At 43.9% G+C, this 20,053-nt stretch overlaps 1 protein-coding gene across 5 annotated transcripts in view; it reads left to right on the top strand.

The window, feature by feature from the left end:
* Positions 1–20,053, top strand: part of LOC138293607 (tenascin-like) — a 581,232-nt gene that overhangs the window by 464,214 nt on the left and 96,965 nt on the right. For all 5 annotated transcript variants that reach the window (XM_069232880.1, XM_069232877.1, XM_069232879.1 and 2 more), the window contains one exon: positions 8,672–8,715. In XM_069232880.1, the coding sequence (XP_069088981.1) occupies positions 8,672–8,715 (44 nt within the window). The remainder of the gene's footprint in view (positions 1–8,671; positions 8,716–20,053) is intronic.

Here is a 20,053-nt window from a genome sequence, read left to right as displayed (position 1 = left end):
ACTAAATAGTGTAATGTGCTTAACCTCAATCTAACCAACAGCGCAAATTGTGTAGTTGTTATTTATCCATACAAGGTACTGTTCCATGCCTAGTCCTCAGGCTTCTGAACTGTACAAAGAGAGAGAATGTTCAATGGATTCCACACCATATCTATTATTTCTTGTCTATTTCCAAAAGCCATCATTTAAAATGTGCTTATCGACTGATAAAAAGTGAGTCAGGGCTGGTACAGAATTCTGGTACTTACTGGTATGCTTGATACACATTAACCATGGTATTCTAAAGGCATACTCTAGCTTCATACAATCCATGATCACCTTATGATTGAATTCAGTTTGCGGCTTAGTCCAGATAGCCAGCTACAAGAAGATTGTCCGGAGTCTGATAATGTAAAAAACATAATCAAGACCAAGTTCAGAATGGCAAATGCAGGTGGATGTGCTAAGGGGGACTGCTAACAGCCTCTTTAAGCACCTGTTTTCAGCCCTCTTGGTGGAAGGATAAACTTTGACCCTACCAATCCTGGAGCCATAAGATGCAATTGCTATGCATTTAGGTTTATAAATGCAATTGCTATGCATTAAGGTTTATAAACTCCCACATGTTTCCTAAGAGGTTTAGAGCCTAAATTCTTTGTAAACTTGTCTCCACATTCCATGCAAATTTAGCCTCTGTCACAGCACCTATAGGATTCCAGGACCAATTGACATTAAACAGCACCCCTAAATAGGGAAAAGTCGGAACTGGCATAATTCTAGTGTTGTTAACAAAGAAAGATTTGTTTCTCTTACCTCTTGGTCCTAAAACCATAATATGGGAATGATTAACAGTAAGTTACATATGATAAATCTGAAAAAATTGTCAAGAGTTTCTGGAGCCCCATTTTCATTCTGACGACAAGAACGGTGTCATCTGCATGTAATACAACAGGAACTGGATGTATACCAGCATATAGAACAACTTCCTTAAAATTAACAAGATGTTGTTCTAGGCTATTTAATGATAAATTAAAAAGTAAAGGCGCCACAACAAAACCTTGTCAGACTCCATGGAGGAGGGTAAATGAGCAAGTGATTTCATCCGAGGGTCCATATCTAACAATAGTTGTGACTTTACAGTGCAGTTGCCTTAAAACATTGACAATATTTGCCGCCACCCTTATGTCCTCCATTATAGCCCAAACTTGATGCAGTTTACATGATCAGAGGCAGATTTTATAGTCATAAATAGATGTTACCTGATTTAGCTAAGATGTACTTGTTAATTATTAAAGGTAACTTTAAACATTGTTCAGTGGTGTCCAACCCTGTCTGAAACCTATACTGAAGATTTGAAACAAACATTATCATTGTGGGACCAAACCATGAGACAATCTAAAATTACTCTGCATATTATCTGAACATATCAAAGAAATAAGGCAATAACACTTTGTATCACGTCTGATCTTCTTCTTTTAAAAAGGCACAATTACTGAATTTGACTAGGAATTAGGTGGCCCACTCTCACTTACTGCATTTAGAACATTAGTCAGCAGGGGTGCGCAAAAACTAATGTCATCTTTAAAAAGATCACACCCAGGAGCGTTGTCTATGGGATACCTACTTAGGGTTTCAATGACTTCATGCAATGCAGTTCGGCTACACAGAGTGAATTGGACCCAGTATTTTGTTACTTTGGGACATTTTTGATTAAACAAATGTCTGCAAAGGTAAAGTTAGAGGGTGCCGGAGGAGAAGGCGTTGTCAGGGAACCGCTGGACGAGGTTGCGGTGAAGATTTCTTCATTAAGACTTAGCAGCTGATTTAGATTGCCGGACGAGTTACTCAGTCACAGCAGTGATGGATATGCCTTCCACCAAAATCTAAATCCCATAGTGTTGCACTTTTTTGCTTATGCAGGGTCATCCCCAGTCTTTTTGCCTCCTGCCTCCTATTTATTCTGACCTGTTGCCGTTGGCTTTTGAACTCTGAGCCCTTTACCACTGCTAACCAGTGCTAAAGTGCATATGCTCTCTGTGTAAAATTGTATGTAAATGGCTTATCCATGATTGGCATATTTGATTTATTAGTAAATCCCTAGTACAGTGCATTAGAGGTGCCCAGGGTCTGTAAATCAAATGCTACTAATGGGCCTGCAGCACTGGTTGTGCCACCCACATAAGTAGCTCTGTAATCATGTCTCAGACCTGCCACTGCAGTGTCTGTGTGTGCAGTTTTAACTGTAAATTCGACTTGGCAAGTGTACCCACTTGCCAGGCCTAAACCTTCCCTTTTCTTACATGTCAGACACCCCTAAGGCAGGCCCCAGGGAGCCCCAAGGGCAGGGTGTAGTGTATGGTTAAGGTAGGACATATAGTAATGTGTTTTATATGTCCTGACAGTGAAATATTGCTAAATTTGTTTTTCACTGTTGCAAGGCCTGTCCCTCTCATAGGTTAACATGGGGGCTACCTTTAAATCTGATTAAAGTGTAGATTCCCTTTGGGAGCCGATGGACATGTGGAGTTTGGGGTCTCTGAGCTCACAATTTAAAAATACAACTTTTAGTAAAGTTGATTTTAAGAGTGTGTGTTTGAAAATGCCACTTTTAGAAAGTTAGCATTTTCTTGCCTATACCATTTCTGTGACTCTTCCTGTTTGTGGATTACCTGTCTGGGACAGTTTGACAGTTGGGCTGGTTGCACCGCACACTAGACAGTGACACAAAGGGAGCTGGGGTGTAGCCTGCATATCCTGATGAGCCATCTGTGCTAGGAGGGAGGGGAGGAGTGGTCACTCACACCTGAAAGGGCTGTGCCTGCCCTCACACAATGCAGTCTCCAACCCACTGGTGAGTGTCTGGGGCCTGGCATGGGCAAGGCAGGATTTCACATTCCAAAGAGACTTTACTTTGAAGTAGGCTTACTTCAAAGGAGAAATTGGGTATAAAAAGGGCACCCAAAACCACAGACTTTAGAGACACTTCCTGGAGAAGAAACCTGAACCAGAACCTGCACCCTGACAAGAACTGCCTGGCTGCCTAAAGGACTCATCTAACTGCTTTCTACAAAGGACTGCTGCCTTGCTGTTGCCCTGCTGTCTTGCTGCTCTCTTGCTTTGCTGCAGAAGTGCTCTCCAAAGGCTTGGATAGAACTTGCCTCCTGTTCCCTGAAGTCTCAGGACCAAAAAGACTTCTCTCTTGCAACTGGACTCCTTGTGCGGCGAAAAATTTGACGCACAGCTTGTTCTGCAGTGAAAAATTCACTGCACGCCAAACCAGAAAGACGCCGCTCGACCTCGCGAGGAAAAGATCGACGTGACGCCCGCGGTGCGACCGGAACTTCGACGCACGGCCCGCCTGAACAACGCCGCACGACTTCCAGAGGGGAAATCGACGCAGCGCCTGCCGTAAGGGAGGAAATTCCACACATTGCCCACCGGAACAAAGCACAGCTGGTCAACAAGCCCATTATTCCACGCACAGACCCCGGGCGTCTGAAAACCCCACGGCCCAAAGAGGAGACCCGTCTGCGCGCCGGAAATGTCTTCCCTGCGTGAAAAATAATGACGCAAGTCCGTGTGTGAAGGGGCAAAACCGACGTACACACCATTTTTCCACGCATCTCCTCCTCTGCGGCCCTTTGCGATGATTATTCACTCCAACCAGGTACTTTGTGCTTGAAAGAGACTTTGTTTGCTTTTTAAAGACTTAAGGCACTTTATATCACTTTCCAGTGATAGCTTTACAATTTCTTATTGCATCTTTTATCGTTTTGACCTGCAAATATCCAGATAAATATTATATATTTTTCTAAACACTGTGTGGTGTATTTTTGTGGTGCTATATTGTGTTATGGTATGATTTATTGCACAAATACTTTACACATTGCCTTCTAAGTTAAGCCTGACTGCTCAGTGACAAGCTACCAGAGGGTGGGCACAGGATAATTTGGATTGTGTGTGACTTACCCTGACTAGAGTGAGGGTCCTTGCTTGGACAGGGGGTAATCTGACTGCCAACCAAAGACCCCATTTCTAACACATAGGATATAATGTGATTTAGATTTTGGCGGATGGGATATCCGTCATCATTGGGACGGAGTAACTCGTTTGCTAATAGCTAAATCAGGCACTTTAGGTATCATTATGAGTCTAGCAGGCTACTGACTGCCAGACTCGTGGTGGCAGTCAGACCGCTGCCAATGTAGTGGTTCGCACACCAGTCGGACCACCAGCACCGCCAGAATTAGTCATTCCGGTGGTATGGCTGTCGTGGTGGTCCTAATCTGCCACAGTAGTGCAGCCTTAGGGATTATGACCCACTTCTCCGCCATCAATTTCAAGGTGGAAAAGGCTGGCGGAGACGGGGTGCAGGGGGCCCCAGGAGGGCCCCTGCGCTGCCCATGTACTTGGCATGGGCAGTGCAGGCCCCCCCCGGCCAGCACCGTGGAAATGTTAACTATCTGCTCTGCAGACAGTGAACATTGCGATGGGTGCTGGTGCACCCACGCATTACAGCATTGCCACCGGCTCTCTTATGAGGTTCCACTTTCTGACCTAGCGAGAAACTCATAACGGGCCTGGCGGGGAGGATGCCACATTGGCAGCAATCTTCCCTCTGCCGAAGTCATAATGAGGCCCTTAGTCTTTTTTTGGGAAGCCGAAAATCACCATAGGGACAAGGGCTCAGTCTGTAGCCCACGAGAGCTCCACAAGGTTGGATACCCCTTCTGCATGGAGCCGCTGAACAGGATTTGCTACTGTGGAGAAGAACATAGCAGTAGCTACCGTGAAGTCAGGCTGACCAGTGATGCATCTTGGGTGGATCAGAGAGCAGGTAGGTCTCTTTCTCTTGTCGGTTCTCAGAGCACTTTCAAATTAAAAAAGTCCTAATTTTTGCTTTTTGGCTGTTTGGACACATTCATAACCACTTCCAAGGGTCTAGGAGTCGTTGGGCACCACTTGGAGGGTCAGGACTAACTCAAACTGGGCCCAGGTACAGGTTCAAGATAGTTGGAGCCTTTGCTGTGTCTGTGGCTCTGAAAAGGGGGACAGCCAACTAGCCCTTGGAGTCTGTCTGGTAGTCCTAATTTCAAGCAGGAAAGCAGGTTTCAAGTAGCAGATCAGTCCTCTTAGGGCACAGGGCGGGCTTCAGGAAGTGGGCAGTCCACTTGGAGCAGTTTGACAGTCCTCCGAAGTACAGAGCAGACCTCAGGCAGCATGAGAGTCCTTTGAGAGTCATTGGCAGGTCCAGAAGTGCACTGCAGAGTGGGTCTTGGGGTCTTATTTTCAAACCTGGTGCCAACTTTGAAGTAGAAGAAAGTTCTGGAGTTTAACCCCCACTCATGGTTCTGGAATTTCCTTCCTTCTTGCCATGGTCCCAGGATGACTGAGGGCACAGAGACTAGTGTGAAATAATTAGTGAAGGCTGAGGCTACTCTTTTGAAGTGTAAGTGGGGCTGTGCATGGATTTGTCCCCTCCCATCCTAACTAGATGGCCTATCTTGCCAACTTCCAGTCCCCATTCATGATACTGTCTGGGAGGAATACACAAAGGTCAACTGCAATATACACCTAGACATGTGACGCAGGATACAGGCACCAAGTGGTTAGGATAGTAAAATGCCAACTTTCTAAAAGTGACATTTTCAGGATTGGGAATTAAAATCTGACTTTACCATTAAAGAGGATTTTAAATTACAATTGACTAGAGACCGAACATGACATTTGTGTCTGCTCCCAAACAATGTTATAACTTATCAAATGCAATAAGGTAACCCAGTGTTATCCTAAGGGAAAGGTAGGCCTTGAAGTAATACAAAATAAATCATGAGTTTTTCACTACCCAGTACATGTAAAACTTAAAAGTACATGTCCATCTTTTTCAGTACACAGCACCCTGCCCTAAGGCTGGTTAGGACCCAACTTAGAGGTACACTATGTATTAAAAAGGGAGGTTTAGGCACACTCAGGCATTTCAGTGGCAGGCCTGAGATGTTGTAAGGGCTACTTAAGTGGGTGGCACAATAAGTGCTGCAGGCCCACTAGTGGCATTTAATTTATAAACCCTGAAGACATGTAGTATCACCATACTAGGGACTTACAATAATTGGTGTAAGCCAATCATTAAAGCCAACAAAACAGGTTCAGAAAACAGGAGGGACGGAGGCAAAACATTTGGGGGATGACCCTGCAGAGAGGGCCAAGTCCACCACATGCAGACCAGGTTTTATAGCATTGTGTGCCAAGAATGGATGAAATTTAGCTCACATGTGGTCAGTGGGGAGCAGGTGACCCCCGGGGTCTCCTCGTAGACTAGCATTGGAAACCCGATGTCCTGTTTGCACCCTGCATCCAGCCACCCCCGTGTTGCTGAGTGTGCGTATTTGGTACCTACTTGGGGCCCCCCCAGGTCTGCCCTCTGACACCGCTGGTACCTATTTGCCAGCACACCAAGTTCCGATTGCCCCTGTCTCCATAGGAGCCCATGTTAATTTGGCTCCTATTTGACCTCTGTACTCGACCGGCCCCGTGTTGCTGGTGGTGGTTGTTTGGGGTTACCTGGATACCCCAATGGTGTACTACCTAAAACCCAGAGACAGGGACTGTAAGGTGCATACTTACCTGCAAAACAGTATTGTGTTTTCTTCCCCCCCAGAAACTGTTGAAAAATGCAGTGTCCGCTTGTGAAATAGCTTTTTGACATTTTAAGAAAAACTGTATACATTGTTGACTCTATTCAAAGTCCTGAGCATATATATGCAAAGTACCTTTCACTTTATGTCCTTACATGCAAACTGAATCTTGTGGTTCTAAAAATAATTTAAGAAAATATATTTTTTGCTATATAAAAACCGTTGGTCTGGAGTTAAGTTCTTGAGTGTGTGCTTCTTCTTTTGTCTGTGTGTGTACAACAAATGCTTTGCACTACCCTCCTATAAGCCTAACTGCTCGACCACACTACCACAAAAGAGAGCTTTAGTATTGTCTACTTTAGCCTCTGTTAAGCCTCTGGGGAACCCCTCGACTCTGTGCACACTGCATCTCATTTTGAAATAGTGTATACAGAGCCAGCTTCCTATATAAATCCTTTTTGATGTTCTTCTGGAAATTATGTAAGAAGTAATTGAGTTATAATTTACGTGTTATTGTCAGGATATTTGCTAATTTTGTAAAGCTTGTGTTCTATGAATAACTCATTTTTGGGTCTTTCTTAGCAATTCCTTAATGTTATTTGAACAACATGCCTGTGGTAGCAGAATTAACATGCGCATTTTGACCTCCAGTGACCTTACTTGACTTACTCTCCTTGTCCCACCATTAACACACTACCAACTCATTATTTATTGCAGTCGGGGCATGAAACAGTCAGGGGGTAGAAACAACTGACCATGAATGGCACTCGTGCTGAGTTGTCTTCTGATATCAAACCCAGAAAGATGAGTGGTAGTGATACCAAAGGTCATGCAGAGGTACCGGCTGCTGGCTCTCATAGCCTCTCATTGTCTACTGTATGCCCTGACTCCACCCGGCTATATATACTTATACTACTGTGATATGAACAGGTGGAGTGATGTGTAGTGAAATGATGCCCTGAAAGTGAGGGTACGGCATGGGACACATATCTGCTTAAAGATCAGAGACCAGAGAAGCGTAACTTTAATCCAAGTTGGCTGAACTAAAGAACTTTCTAATAAATATTTAAATGTAGTTGCTAAATTGGAGGATCACTGGATCCCACCTGATTGCTTTTACTTTACCCAAAGGGGCATATTTACAAGCCCCTTGCACCACCTCAGCATCGCCATAGCATCATTTTTTTACGCTAAGGTGGCTTTTCTGCTGGCTATATTTACAAAGTAGCACAATGCTTGCATTGCTACTTTGCAATCCCTTGCGCCACATAATGCGTGCGTCAGGCATAATATATGCAAAGGAGGCGTTCCGGTGCAGGGAGGCCGGAAAAACGGCTCAGAGATATTTACAACGTTTCACTGCACCATTTTTTCCATCATTTTTAACGCTTGCTCAGAGCAGGCATTAAAAGGACACAGTCATTAAATTAAATGGTCCACCCTGTTCTTTGCTGCGCTATCGTAAGACTTTTTGGTGCTAGTGTAGCAAAACACCACAACAGCATCAAACATTTTGACCCTATTGTGCCAACTTTCTTGTAAACATGCCCCAAAATTCTTTGCTCAATGAGTCATATTTCTAAGACACTTTTTAAAAAAGATTTGGCATTGTGACACAACAGGAAGCCATCAGATAAGTGAAGATCATGTGGAAATTATAACAGTATGACTGTTTTTCTCAGCTGTGTAGGAAATGAACTCATATATTAGTGCAAAATATCAAATATTTGACGATTTCGTTTGTAAATACAGGATAACTTTAATGAGTTTGCAGCGGGGAACATGAGGCACTGTTTTGTGATTCATAATCTGCTGAGATTCCTGTCATAAAACAAGTCCAGAGTAAGTTGTCAATTGTCACTTTTTAACCTTGCTATGAAATAGCACATGGCTGGATATTGAAATTGTAAAATATTTCTTGTTCTACTCATTAATGTAATAATACATTTAATTGGTCCCAAAAATGGAAATAAAAGTGATGCTTTTAATGCCTGGAGAATAGCGATGGGTTGCTCTAAACATGCCTGATGCATACAGATCTTGTGTATCTCTTTCAGACACAAAGACGATGTTGACCACTGCCCCAGTGGAAGAGAATGTGGTAAGTGTAACACACAATGTTGGGCCTAATTATATGAAGGAATAAAATAAAAATGTTTCTTTACAATATATGTATCTATCCTGTATTTATTTTTCCCCTGTTGAGCTAACTGTATCCACTAGAAAAACAAAAGGCCAAATTTATCAACAACGTGCAAGAGTGACGCAACGCTTAAGTTAGATTTATCTAGCCACCGTAGGCCACCTTGCGTGGTCCTGAGTGGCGTGATAAATCTAGAGTAACGCAATGCAGTGCAACTTGCTGCACTGTGTTACTTTGCGACAGGGAGCCATCCGTTCCCACGCATCCAGCCATGGATATTGGCTCATTCCCAGATTTGACCATTACTGGTAGACCTGGGAATTCGTCAAACTGCATCACCATGGTGCAAGGTGCCTGCGTTGGCACTAGGTAGCACATTGAGCGCCAGCACATGGAAGACAGGTATGCGCTGTATAATGTTAAAGATGGGGCATTCCTGCCCTCTCCCTATCACGCAGGACAGCGTGTTGGCTTGCTGTGCTGCCCTGCAGGATTTTCTGATAAATATGCCCCTTAGTGTCCCCAGATAATTTAAAAAAAATCAGCACAGATCCCCTCATGGCTGCAGATCAAATTCTTGGATGAATAATGGTTGATTTCAGAAGACAGAGAATGTCATTGCCCTGTAGAAACTTCTATGCTTTTGGAGACAGAGCCTGCTCAATTAAAAGATACACCTTTTTGTCTTGAAAGCTGGATGCCCTTATGGGCATGAGATAAATAATATTTCTTTTAACAGGCATCTAATATTTATTAAGAGTATTGATAGATAATTGTTTTCCAAGAATCACACTTAAATAATATGTGATTTCAGAAATGTATCAGACCTGTTTTTTTTAGATTAATAGGCTTGTACCTCAGATTTTTGGGGTAAGCCTAAGTTGTCTAATGCAGACTGAAGAGGGCCACAACCATGTCAGACTTTGACCATATACCTCTAAGAAAAACGTTACATGCTTGTAATCTGATGCAAACTCAATTACATAGCCAGCTGGTACCCTGATAATCAGGCATGGATCTGGCACACCTGGACATTGAAAACCACTGGTCTGGGCTATTTTCTAGTCAACTCTTGTCCATCGTAATAACACGTGAAGCCTTATCCTTATCAAAGAGGGACTTCTGAGACCAATGTTAGGTAGCACATGCTCATACAAGATCCCTGACACAAGTTAACTGTTGGGGTCGTATTCCAGAGCCTTCCTCCAAAGCAGTAGTCTTTTCTCTCTTTTTACCCTGTGCCATATTGGGAGTATACCAGGCTGCAGGAAGGGTTGGTCAGCGTCCCAGCCATTTAAATGTTGATGCTGCACATTTATTGCTGTTTGGTTCTAATTGATTTATGTGATTGAGACATCTGCATTTGATTTTACCTTTACTTTTATTGGGGCGCTGTTGATATTAGACACTGCCGCTTTACTTTAGTTGCTGAGTTGGCTGATCAAGGTCTTATTCCGAAGCCTTCCTTCAAAGTAGTAGTCTTTCCTGTTTTTCTACCCTTGGTGATACTGGAAGTATACCAGCCTACAGGGAAGCTTAGTGAGTACTCTAGGTCATGTTCTCAGATCCTCATTTAAATGCGGACACGCTGGTGGTGTACCAAAGGCAAACCTATCAGAACCTTCCGACCCTGCTCCAAGTCAAACAAGCTGCCAGTTCAGGTAATTAGGTGAGCTGTGACTCTATTTTGACTTTGTGCATTGCTCCTCTTAGCGATGTGAACTCTCCAGAGAGCTCAAAAATATATTCTGATTGCCCGAAAGCTCATGCCTCCTGCTGTTGCAATAGCTTTGCAGCAGTCAGGACGCAGTCCACAGCAAACTCTTCAGTTCCTTGTGTGATTATTAATCTCATCATTATCACTTTACTCACCATCTTTAGAAGTAGCAACTGTAAAGTAATTGTCAGCACCTTTACTTTTGCAAGAGCATTGAATGTTGCACAATATTAGTCTAATAGCAATATATGTGACAACCACAAGTAGAACAATACCAATGATGGATTCAAATATTTTAATATCCCAAGGGACAACAGCCTCCCCCAACCATGGCCAAATGCCGTTGGGATTTAGGTCAGTGCCGCACTGAATCTTGTGTCATTTCTTTACACTCTCCTTAATGTTACTGATTTGCTTGTGTATGCTAATAAAAGTTTTGGAAGATGAGTGCAACATTCAGTTCCTACAATTTCTTAGATCCCCTCTGTTGCAGCTAATAGATAATGTAAAGCATTTACCATTAAGATCAGTTTGCAGTCGAGTTTGATATTTTTCGAAATATTCTGAATTTCTTCTCATCTGCTCTAAAGAAACAGTCACTCCATAAATGGAATTAGAACCTAGAGGTAGTTGAAACAGCCCTCCTATCCCTTTTTCTTTATCATCAAAGTGTCTGATAGCTGGAGCAATGTACCTTGGATACCAAGTTCTACTCAAATCTAAGGACATCCAGAAATGAAGTATGCATGACCTCCTTGTGGGTGGTACTTGAGATAAGGTGAGGAAGGTGAAAGTCAGTGGAAGGTAGCTTAAAAGGAAGGTTCTACATTGGCAAATCATATTTGCTATGTGTAGCAATAACCTTAGAAGCATTTGCTCTTTCTGCCTGCAAATAAATCATCACTCAGTCATTGTAAGTTGAGCCACATCTGCCATATTGCAGATCAAAGGACTCTTATATTTTTCAAGGCCGGGAAAGGAACAGTGGAGGTGCTGCCACACTCTGGCGGTCTGCGCCCAAAGTGGAAGAGATGAAGGCAAGCCTCAGTCATCAGTACTTTAATCAAAGGAATTCTATCTCTGACAACAACAGGCATCTATGTGCATATCCAGGAGAAGGTGAAGCAACATGTGCGTGTTGACCTTGTAAGCCATGCAACAGCTCTGTGGAAGAGTAGGTTCCGTACAGTTCAGTCTGAGATATGTCCCCATTGTGCAGCATGAAAGTGCCCCATCATCAGCCAGATGCTCAAATCTACGATGATAACAGGCCAGACCCACATGGGAATCCGGTCTCCAGGAGGAAGGGGCAGCTTACCTTGGGTGGAGATAATGGTAATGAGAGACTGTCAGTGATGCCTCATGCAAAAGTTGTTAAGCAGGCAAAAGGGCTGGACACAGAGCACTTGGTCCTTCAACAGATAACAGGGCAGCAGCAGGAACAGTTTCAGCAGAAGGGCTGGAGTGAGGGGTATAGGCAGAAACTCAGCAGTCATAAAGATACTACTAGTAAAATACCTTTGCAAATAGAAAACAATCGTAACCTGTGTGATCCAGGCCTCTGGCCTCCGTTCACAGTGAAACCAGCGGTTCCCTTTTGTAAAGGCTAGTATCTGCCTTGGGCAACCACACTGCACTCTGACAACTTCTCCCAGGTCTAGCAGACTATGGTGCAACTTTTGAGCAGCAGGACTCAGTTTCTCAGGGTGCATGTTGGCAGTCAGTGGCAGTTAAGTGATTGTGGCTACTGACTTGCCAGAACAGGCATCTTCAGCTTTTGTGTAACAGAAATTCAGCCACCTGACTCTTGGAGTTCATCTCTTCTGCCTGGGGCTTGGGAGCACGTTTTACACAAGCCAGGCACCACAGGCACAGTCCTCTCTATGCTAGCCCAAGAATCAGCAGGTGCACTCTAGTCTTTGGTGTAGCCTCTCGTGCCAGGTCCAGGGAACCTCAGTACGGAACTTCTTTGGTCCTCGCTCCAGAAGAGAGAAGTGATCTGAAGTGCAGGTGCTAGTGGTGCCACATTTATACCAGAAATTCCCTTGGGGAATGTAATGGAAACTAGCCAATGGGCTACTAGGTTCCCTCCCGCCTGATGCAGATTTCCTGCAATGTGTGGCAACTAACTATCCCACTCTCCTGCCCACAAGATGGCTGAACCCCTCTGTGTTTGGAGCTTGGTAGCCCACCATAGAAGTGTAGGTACCAGAGAGTTGCACACCAACATGAAAACTGTTTGGCAACTGTATTCCCCTCGCTGTCCCCACTGCAAGCCCGTCTACCTGAACAAAAGAGTAGCCCGTCTGCTCACCATTTGCTTTTCAAAGATGGCTTTCCCCTTGAAGCTCGCCTTTTGGCTTCACACCCTGTGTGGCTTTCTGCCAGGGAGAGGAGGTACCTCTTCCAATGGCAGGCCTCTTTTGTTTCCACCTGTCAGCCTAGTGGGAAGGTGGTGGCAGCATTGTTGCAGGCTTGTAATCGAGCCGATGGCAAGGCTGCCCCCGCAGGGGGCACCAGCACCCTTGCAATGCTGACTGCATGGCAGACAGTCAGAATTGCGAGAGTGCTGGGCAGGGGGACCCCTGCACTGTCCATGCAAAATGCATGGGCAGTGCAGGGGCAGCCCTGTGGCCCCCTACACGTGTTCCCCGCCAGCCTTTTCATGTTGATGAAACCACCATGAAAAGGCTGGTGGAGAACCAGGTCGTAATCAGTAGGGCGGCCCTGCATGCAGCTCCGCCCTGGCTGATTCCGACCTCCACCACTGTCAGCCCGTACGGATCATCGATTCCAGCGGAAGTTGTGGTATCCTGGCAGTCTGACTGCCATGGTCGTAATGTGGCGGTCAGACTGGTATTGTATATAGTTCCAGCTTACTCCATGTTAGAAATGTGTTGGCCATCCTAGAAAAATAAAAACAATGATACAGTATGGATAATATCATTTTATGATAGTCAGCTAATTTAGAGACAGTAGCTTTGTAGGTTTCAGTTCACTACACATGAAGTGAGCGTCAAGCAAGTAACCAGTTACCACTGTCTTTTGGGCAGTAGCATGTTCCAGCTTATTTCATTGAAGCACACACATTTTGAGATGGATGTGCACATGTGATCAGACAAATGCCACTTATAGGGCAAGAGAGCCAATGACTGAAGTGGGCTGACAACTGCCCATGCTTTGAGCTGTCATGGATTGAAGGAAGGACAGCCGTACATACCAGTGGCAGAAGAGAGCTGGCCAAATGTCCCTTTCTGTATTTATACGGATGCATATTTGTACATATATTTGTACTTATTTTTTAAATATTATTTTTTACAAGAGCCTGGCAGACAATTAAACCTTCCAGGCCTTTTGAAGATATTCTAGCAATTATTATTGCAGTTCAAATCTTGAACTCCTAAGCGGCAGTCAATACCTAAATTCTGCAATCTGTGAGATTTCAAGTAACAATCTACAGGCTTTAACAGGCTGCAAGAACAATCCATCCGTAAAGGTCTATTGGAGTTCAAAGATATATCAGATCATTTATCAAATAAATCAGGTCTACTGCCTTTGTCAGAACTTTTTATATGAGACCTGTGACATCTGAAATAACTCTTCCCAATGAACCAATCAGGTCCATAGCATTTGTCTTTGGCTCGTCACTATAATTAAGTCAGGCCGACTGTATTGAGTATAACTTTCCTACTAGGCAGCCATCACGTATCCTGCAATTAAATTACGAGTATTTCCAAAATTATAGTTGTATAAACAAATGTTGGATTTGCTTTTTGTGTAAGTCTGCATAATGTTACCCACATTTTGAGTAGGCATGTGAATTATGCACACCCTAAATTGTATTGCATAATTATTTAATATGGCATGTTTTTGTATTCTGGTTTTAGGGTGGCTAGGGAGTTTTCTGAAGAATGTCTGAACCAGACCTTCCCAATACAAAAGATGGTGTCAAATAATGATTAATGTGATGCTGTTTCTAGGCAATTGTGTTATTTTCTTCCCTGAAGAATATTCTGAGTCATTTTTCATGCTTGGGGAGAGGTAGTGGCAGTCTGGCTAAGAGATTCACTGTCTTACACTGCTTAGACGACCTTTTGCAGAGTTCTTAGAATGCTTTATTGTCAACTCATTTATTTTATGAATCACTCAAATATCAGCCTTTAGGTCTAAACTTGGTCTTCAGGTCTAAACTTAGGCTTCAGGTGTAAAGTTAGACTTCAGGTCTAAAGTTAGACATTAGGTCTAAACGTACACTTCAGGTCTAAAGCTAGACTTTTGGCCTAACTTTACCTTTGTGAATCGGGCCCTTAGACTTCAGGTGTAAAGTTAGACTTGAGGAGTAAATTTAGAAAGAAGAACACAGCAGGAGCGGCGGTAAGGAGCAGAGGGAGGCACGAGGTGGGAAGAGTCTTGGGGGTTGGTGGAGCACAGCAGAGGGGGCAGAAGGCTAAAAGTGAGAAAACACAAAAGAGCAGTGAATTGTACAAAAGAGATGAAAATAGCAAAGAACAGCACAGAATGTCAAAAATACAAAGAATAGAACAAATGAGCACAGAAAAACAATTAATAGCACAACGGAGCACAGAAGAGCAAAGAATAACACAAAAAAGCACAAGATAACACAAAAAAGCACAAAAGCAAGAGGCAGAAAGTTGACAGGTCACAGGGATGAAAACAGAGAACAGAGGAACAGAAAGAGGGGATGGAGCAAGGCTGGTGCCTCAATACAATGATGCAGGATGGGAGAGGGCCTTGACCGGTCAGAGGACCAGGTCCAGGTTAGAGGAAAGCTGGACCTAGGCATGCACAAAACTTGATTTAATTGTGCTGTCATGAGTCGTGCTTCTAGGGGGCTTAATACTGACAGTTTCAATCTCCTCTTGTATGGATCAAATGTGTATTTACTATGCACATGGGTTTAAAATGGTCATTTATCAAGTTAACGATTGCCATGGAAGATGAATGAACACGTTTGTCCTCCTGACGACAAATTGAAGATAGTCTACCTCTACTTTTTCCCCAATGTAATTATGTCACATTTCTGTCATAATGCCATTTAACTGAAGGTAATTATCTTGCATCAAAGCCCATAGCTTGCAAAGTGTTGGTTGTAACTGTCATCCCCTGAGAGAATTAATGTGTATTTGTGTATCATATGTGCTGGATTAGATGTTTAATAAGGTAACCAATATTATAACAAATTGCAGAGGTCACATTGGTGAACCTGAGGGCCCCACAAATTGGTATCATTCCTTGTGACATGCAACGTCCCAGAGAGTCTTTTTCAGAGCCCTGTGACAGGAAGGGCCTGAACCAACTGCTGCACTTTCCTCTGCTTTGGCCACTAGGAAAAGTGTACTGAGCAGTGCAAGAGAGTCCATCATGTTACATGTCCCGTAAAGATCCACCATGAAAAGAACTCAGCTCTCACCTCTTTGTCAGTATATCTTGCACGTCATCATTTCAGTCCTTTGGCAGGGGCGAACACATAAATACATCACAAAGAAACTTTGGTACTAGCTTTTCTTTGAGCTGTGAACCTCCGATCTTTTCCAGGATTTTAGACAGAACAGGTACATTAATAACAGGCCTATATTTATATAAAAGTAGTGAATTCAGTTTTGCTTTTTCAGCAAACTGATGATCATACTTTTCCAAGGGAGTCAGGATGCTGCCAGCTCAAGCAGATGGATTCATGGGATGGCTGATGATTGGCCTGAAGTTGGGAGAAGCAAGATCCCTGAGAAGCTGTACTGGGCTTAGGCTGGGTTTACAGAGGAGTCTGTGGCTGTTAAAGGTCTTTCAATGAGCTCAGTATCTGCAAGTGAGTCAGGATGCGGAGGCACTCTTATTAGTTTAGGTAGGGCACCATGGCAGTGGAGTTGGATGTTTATCCCACTTCTATCCTATTTTTAAACTCTGGGTCCAGGAAGAAAGATTTATGAGTGGCTGCCTGTAACTGCACATAGTAGGAGGTTAAGTACTAGCACACAACAAAAAAAAAACACATGGAAACCTGCAAAGTAGCTCAGTGTTGCCTAAACTTTGACTTTGGCGTAGTTCTACAAGGTTTGCTTTCCAACCCACGGGTCATAAAAGTGAACTGAGATCAATGCACCAGCACTGAATGTGAAAGACAGGTTATTGTAGCTCTGCAGAACCCTATCCAATACAATGTTGAAGTACAGCTATTGCTTTTGGGTCACTAACAATCCCTATGAGGGGGTCAGGGACACTGCGGTAACAGAATCAAACCAGTTTTGCTGTTCACAATATTACACGCCCTGCACTAAGCAGAATAGACACTTTAAAACAAAAGCATTTATTATGACAGGAATACCCTTTTCACAGTCTAAAACAGCTACACAGAATATCATTAAAATAGCAAGAAGGCAAGTTGTAAGCAACAAGAATAAAATGAACCTTCTAACATGTATAGAATGTCATCTAAAACCTAACACCTTAAAACCTGCTTCAATGTGCTACGCATAGAAAGGACATTGAAAGCAGAGCAACTTGCAGTCTGGAGTTTCTTAGGGAGTAAAGACGCACCTTGTTGACAGCAAGGGATGTCATTATCAGTTGAAGCATGAAGGCAGTGTTCCGTGCAAAGGGCAAACATGTGCTGCAGTAACAGCCTTCCTCATCAGTCAGACGACCTGACACTTTCACAGTTCTTAGAAAGATATGGTCAGGTGACATCCGTTTCAAGACAGGACAAAGATTCTGCACATATTGGGAAAGATGGTGACCTCCATGGTCGAAAATGATGACCTCCATGATGTAAAGTGACAACATCCTATGTCTAAAATGGCAATGGGGCCCTATCTAAAATGTAGTCAGATGAATCAGACCTTCAGAGATTTACGTCAACAGCAGCTGAACTAATGTAACATACCAACACTGGATTTCTCACTCCTTTCCTGACACCACACTTTAAACATGCCAAGCCAAAACAGGATAAGTGTGTCACTCTGGTTAGTCATGCACAACACCAAAACCTCATAGGCCACCCTGCAGAAACAAAATCCTTCCAATCAAACATTTTCTAATTGTACAGCGTACTAAGTATACCACAAATGTGTAAGAGGTACGGAGCGATTTTGTAGTGTTGCTATATACGCCCTAAGAGGCCAGACCTGGGTCCCTTGCTTGCTGCACCACTGTATTCAAGCTAGCCCAGCTGATGAGTGGTGATTCCCCAAAACCGGTCCCAGGATGCCTGTTTACAGTCCAGGCAGGAACTAGCTTCGCAGTTCGGGCTGCGCTGGTCCCATGGGTAGCAGGGTCAAGTCTGATGCGTATATGGCTGGGTCCAAACTGGGGTGATATGCAAGCAAAATAACAATGGATTAAACCCAGATATGTGACTGGGGGTAAGTGTTTGAAAAGTGTCAATAAGGCATCCATCATTTTATTTTGTGATGTGCTACACTTAGAGAGAACATAGAAAGCACACCAACTTGCAGTCTAGCGTTTCTTAGGGAAAAAAGACACACTGCATACCTTGTTGACAGCAAGGACTGTTGATATCAATCAAGGCATGAAGGCAGTGTTCCTTGTGAAGGGCAAAAACACGTAGCAGTAACAGCCTTCCTCATCAGTCGGTTGTTGGTTGAGTGGGGTGTGAACCCAGGTCAAGCAACAGCCACAATCCCTTGGAGAGTGAACCAGAAAAAGTTACTAAATTAACCTTTGCTTAACCCCGGGTTGCTTGGCGCAAAAAGAAGTCATGCTTAACTTAAAAACAATGTGTAAAGTATTTATGCCACACACAAACAGTAATAAAGAAAACACAACACAAAGAAAATTCAACATCATTTTAGATAAATAGAGTACATTTTAATACATTATTTGATTTTTTGTAAAAACTTGTGACTAGAACATCAAAGTGCCAACCACGGACATCCAGTTGCGCAAGACTGGTTCAAAGTAAAAAAATATGGCCGACTGGGATGGGGCGCAGGTCGGATTCAAAACATGGATTGGGCCATGTCAGCGTTTACCTTAGGACTAAAAAGAACTTTAGAGATAAATTCTCTGAGAAGGTAAAGTGTAGCAGGGCAAGGCTGCAGGCGGTGTCCAAGGAGGGCGCATCATTGTCGGGGAACCTTGGGTCAAAGCCGTGGAAAAGTGTGGCACAATGGTTAGAGCGGCAGACCCTGATGCGAGATCTGGCCCGGGACCAGGGTTCAATTCATAGATACCAAACATGAACTGGCTGCCAGGTCCCAATCAAAGATTAGCTCTTATTAGATATAATAAGGCAACCCAATGTTGTCCTATGGGGCAGGTAGGCCTTGAAGTAGTGAAAACCCAATTTAGGAGTTTTTCACCAGGATAAGTGAAGCTTAGAAGTACATGTCCAACCTTTCAATTGCAATGCAACCTGTCCTGCGGGCTACCCAGGGTCTCTCTACCGTAGGGGTAAATGTATATGCAATAAAAGGAGAATTGTACGTTTATCAAGGGGGTTATGTTGCCAGGGGGTTATGTTGCCAAAAGACGGTGACCCAAGCCCTTGTCAGTAGCAGACTCGACTACGGCAACGCACTCTACACAGGCATCCCAACTAAAGACTTCAAACGACTCCAACACATCCAGAACGCATCCGCCCGCCTGATCCTCGACATACCCCGCCGATGTCACATCTCCCCCCACCTGAAGGACCTCCACTGGCTCCCCGTGGATAAGAGGATCACCTTCAAACTCCTCACCCACGCACACAAGGCACTACACAACACCGGACCCACCTACCTGAACACCAGACTCAACTTCTACGTTCCCTCACGTCAACTACGCTCTGCCAACCTTGCCCTCGCCATCGTCCCCCGAATCCAGCGCAAGACCTCTGGCGGCAGATCCTTCTCCTTCCTCGCCGCCAAGACCTGAAACTCTCTCCCCACCTCACTACGCCAGACCCCGGACCTCCTCACCTTCAGGAGACTCCTCAAGACATGGCTCTTCGAACGATGGCAGCACCCCCCCCCCCAGCGCCTCGAAACCCTAACGGGTACATAGCGCGCTTTATAAATTCATTGATTGATTGATTGAAATTGTTTTACCAGCTTAAAACTGCATTCAGGCTGCAATAGCAGGCCTGGGACATTTTAAGGTGCTACTTGAGCTGGTGGCACAAAAAGTGCTACACGCCCACTGGTAGCATTTAATTTATAGGCCCTGGGTATGTAGTATGTCAGGCTACAAAGAACTCACGAGAACATTAAATGAGAAAATCGGGTATAAGCCAGTAAAACCATGTTTAGGGAATTGAGAACAAGCATGTTTGCACTGGTTAACAGTGGTAAAGTGCAATAAGTTCTAAGGCCAACATAAACAAATTCAGCAAAGGAAATGGAGAGTAAAACCAAAAGGTGTGGGGTGACCCTGCAGAGAGGGCCAGTTCCAAAACTATACTAGATACAGTATGCTGTACATGTACATCCCACAGTGAGAGCACACATGTATGATGACCTGGTTCTTGTCAAAGGTTCACTTCCTCTAATGTTTACACATATATTCTGATTGTCTAAAAGAACACATCCTGTATGTTCACTTTAGTGGGAGGCAGAACATTTG

Source organism: Pleurodeles waltl, chromosome 4_2 (genome assembly GCF_031143425.1).
Source record: "Pleurodeles waltl isolate 20211129_DDA chromosome 4_2, aPleWal1.hap1.20221129, whole genome shotgun sequence".
Classification (NCBI taxonomy): Eukaryota; Metazoa; Chordata; class Amphibia; order Caudata; family Salamandridae; genus Pleurodeles; species Pleurodeles waltl.
The sequence above is the reverse complement of the archived record's forward strand: the minus strand, read 5'-3'. Positions and strand labels throughout refer to the sequence as shown.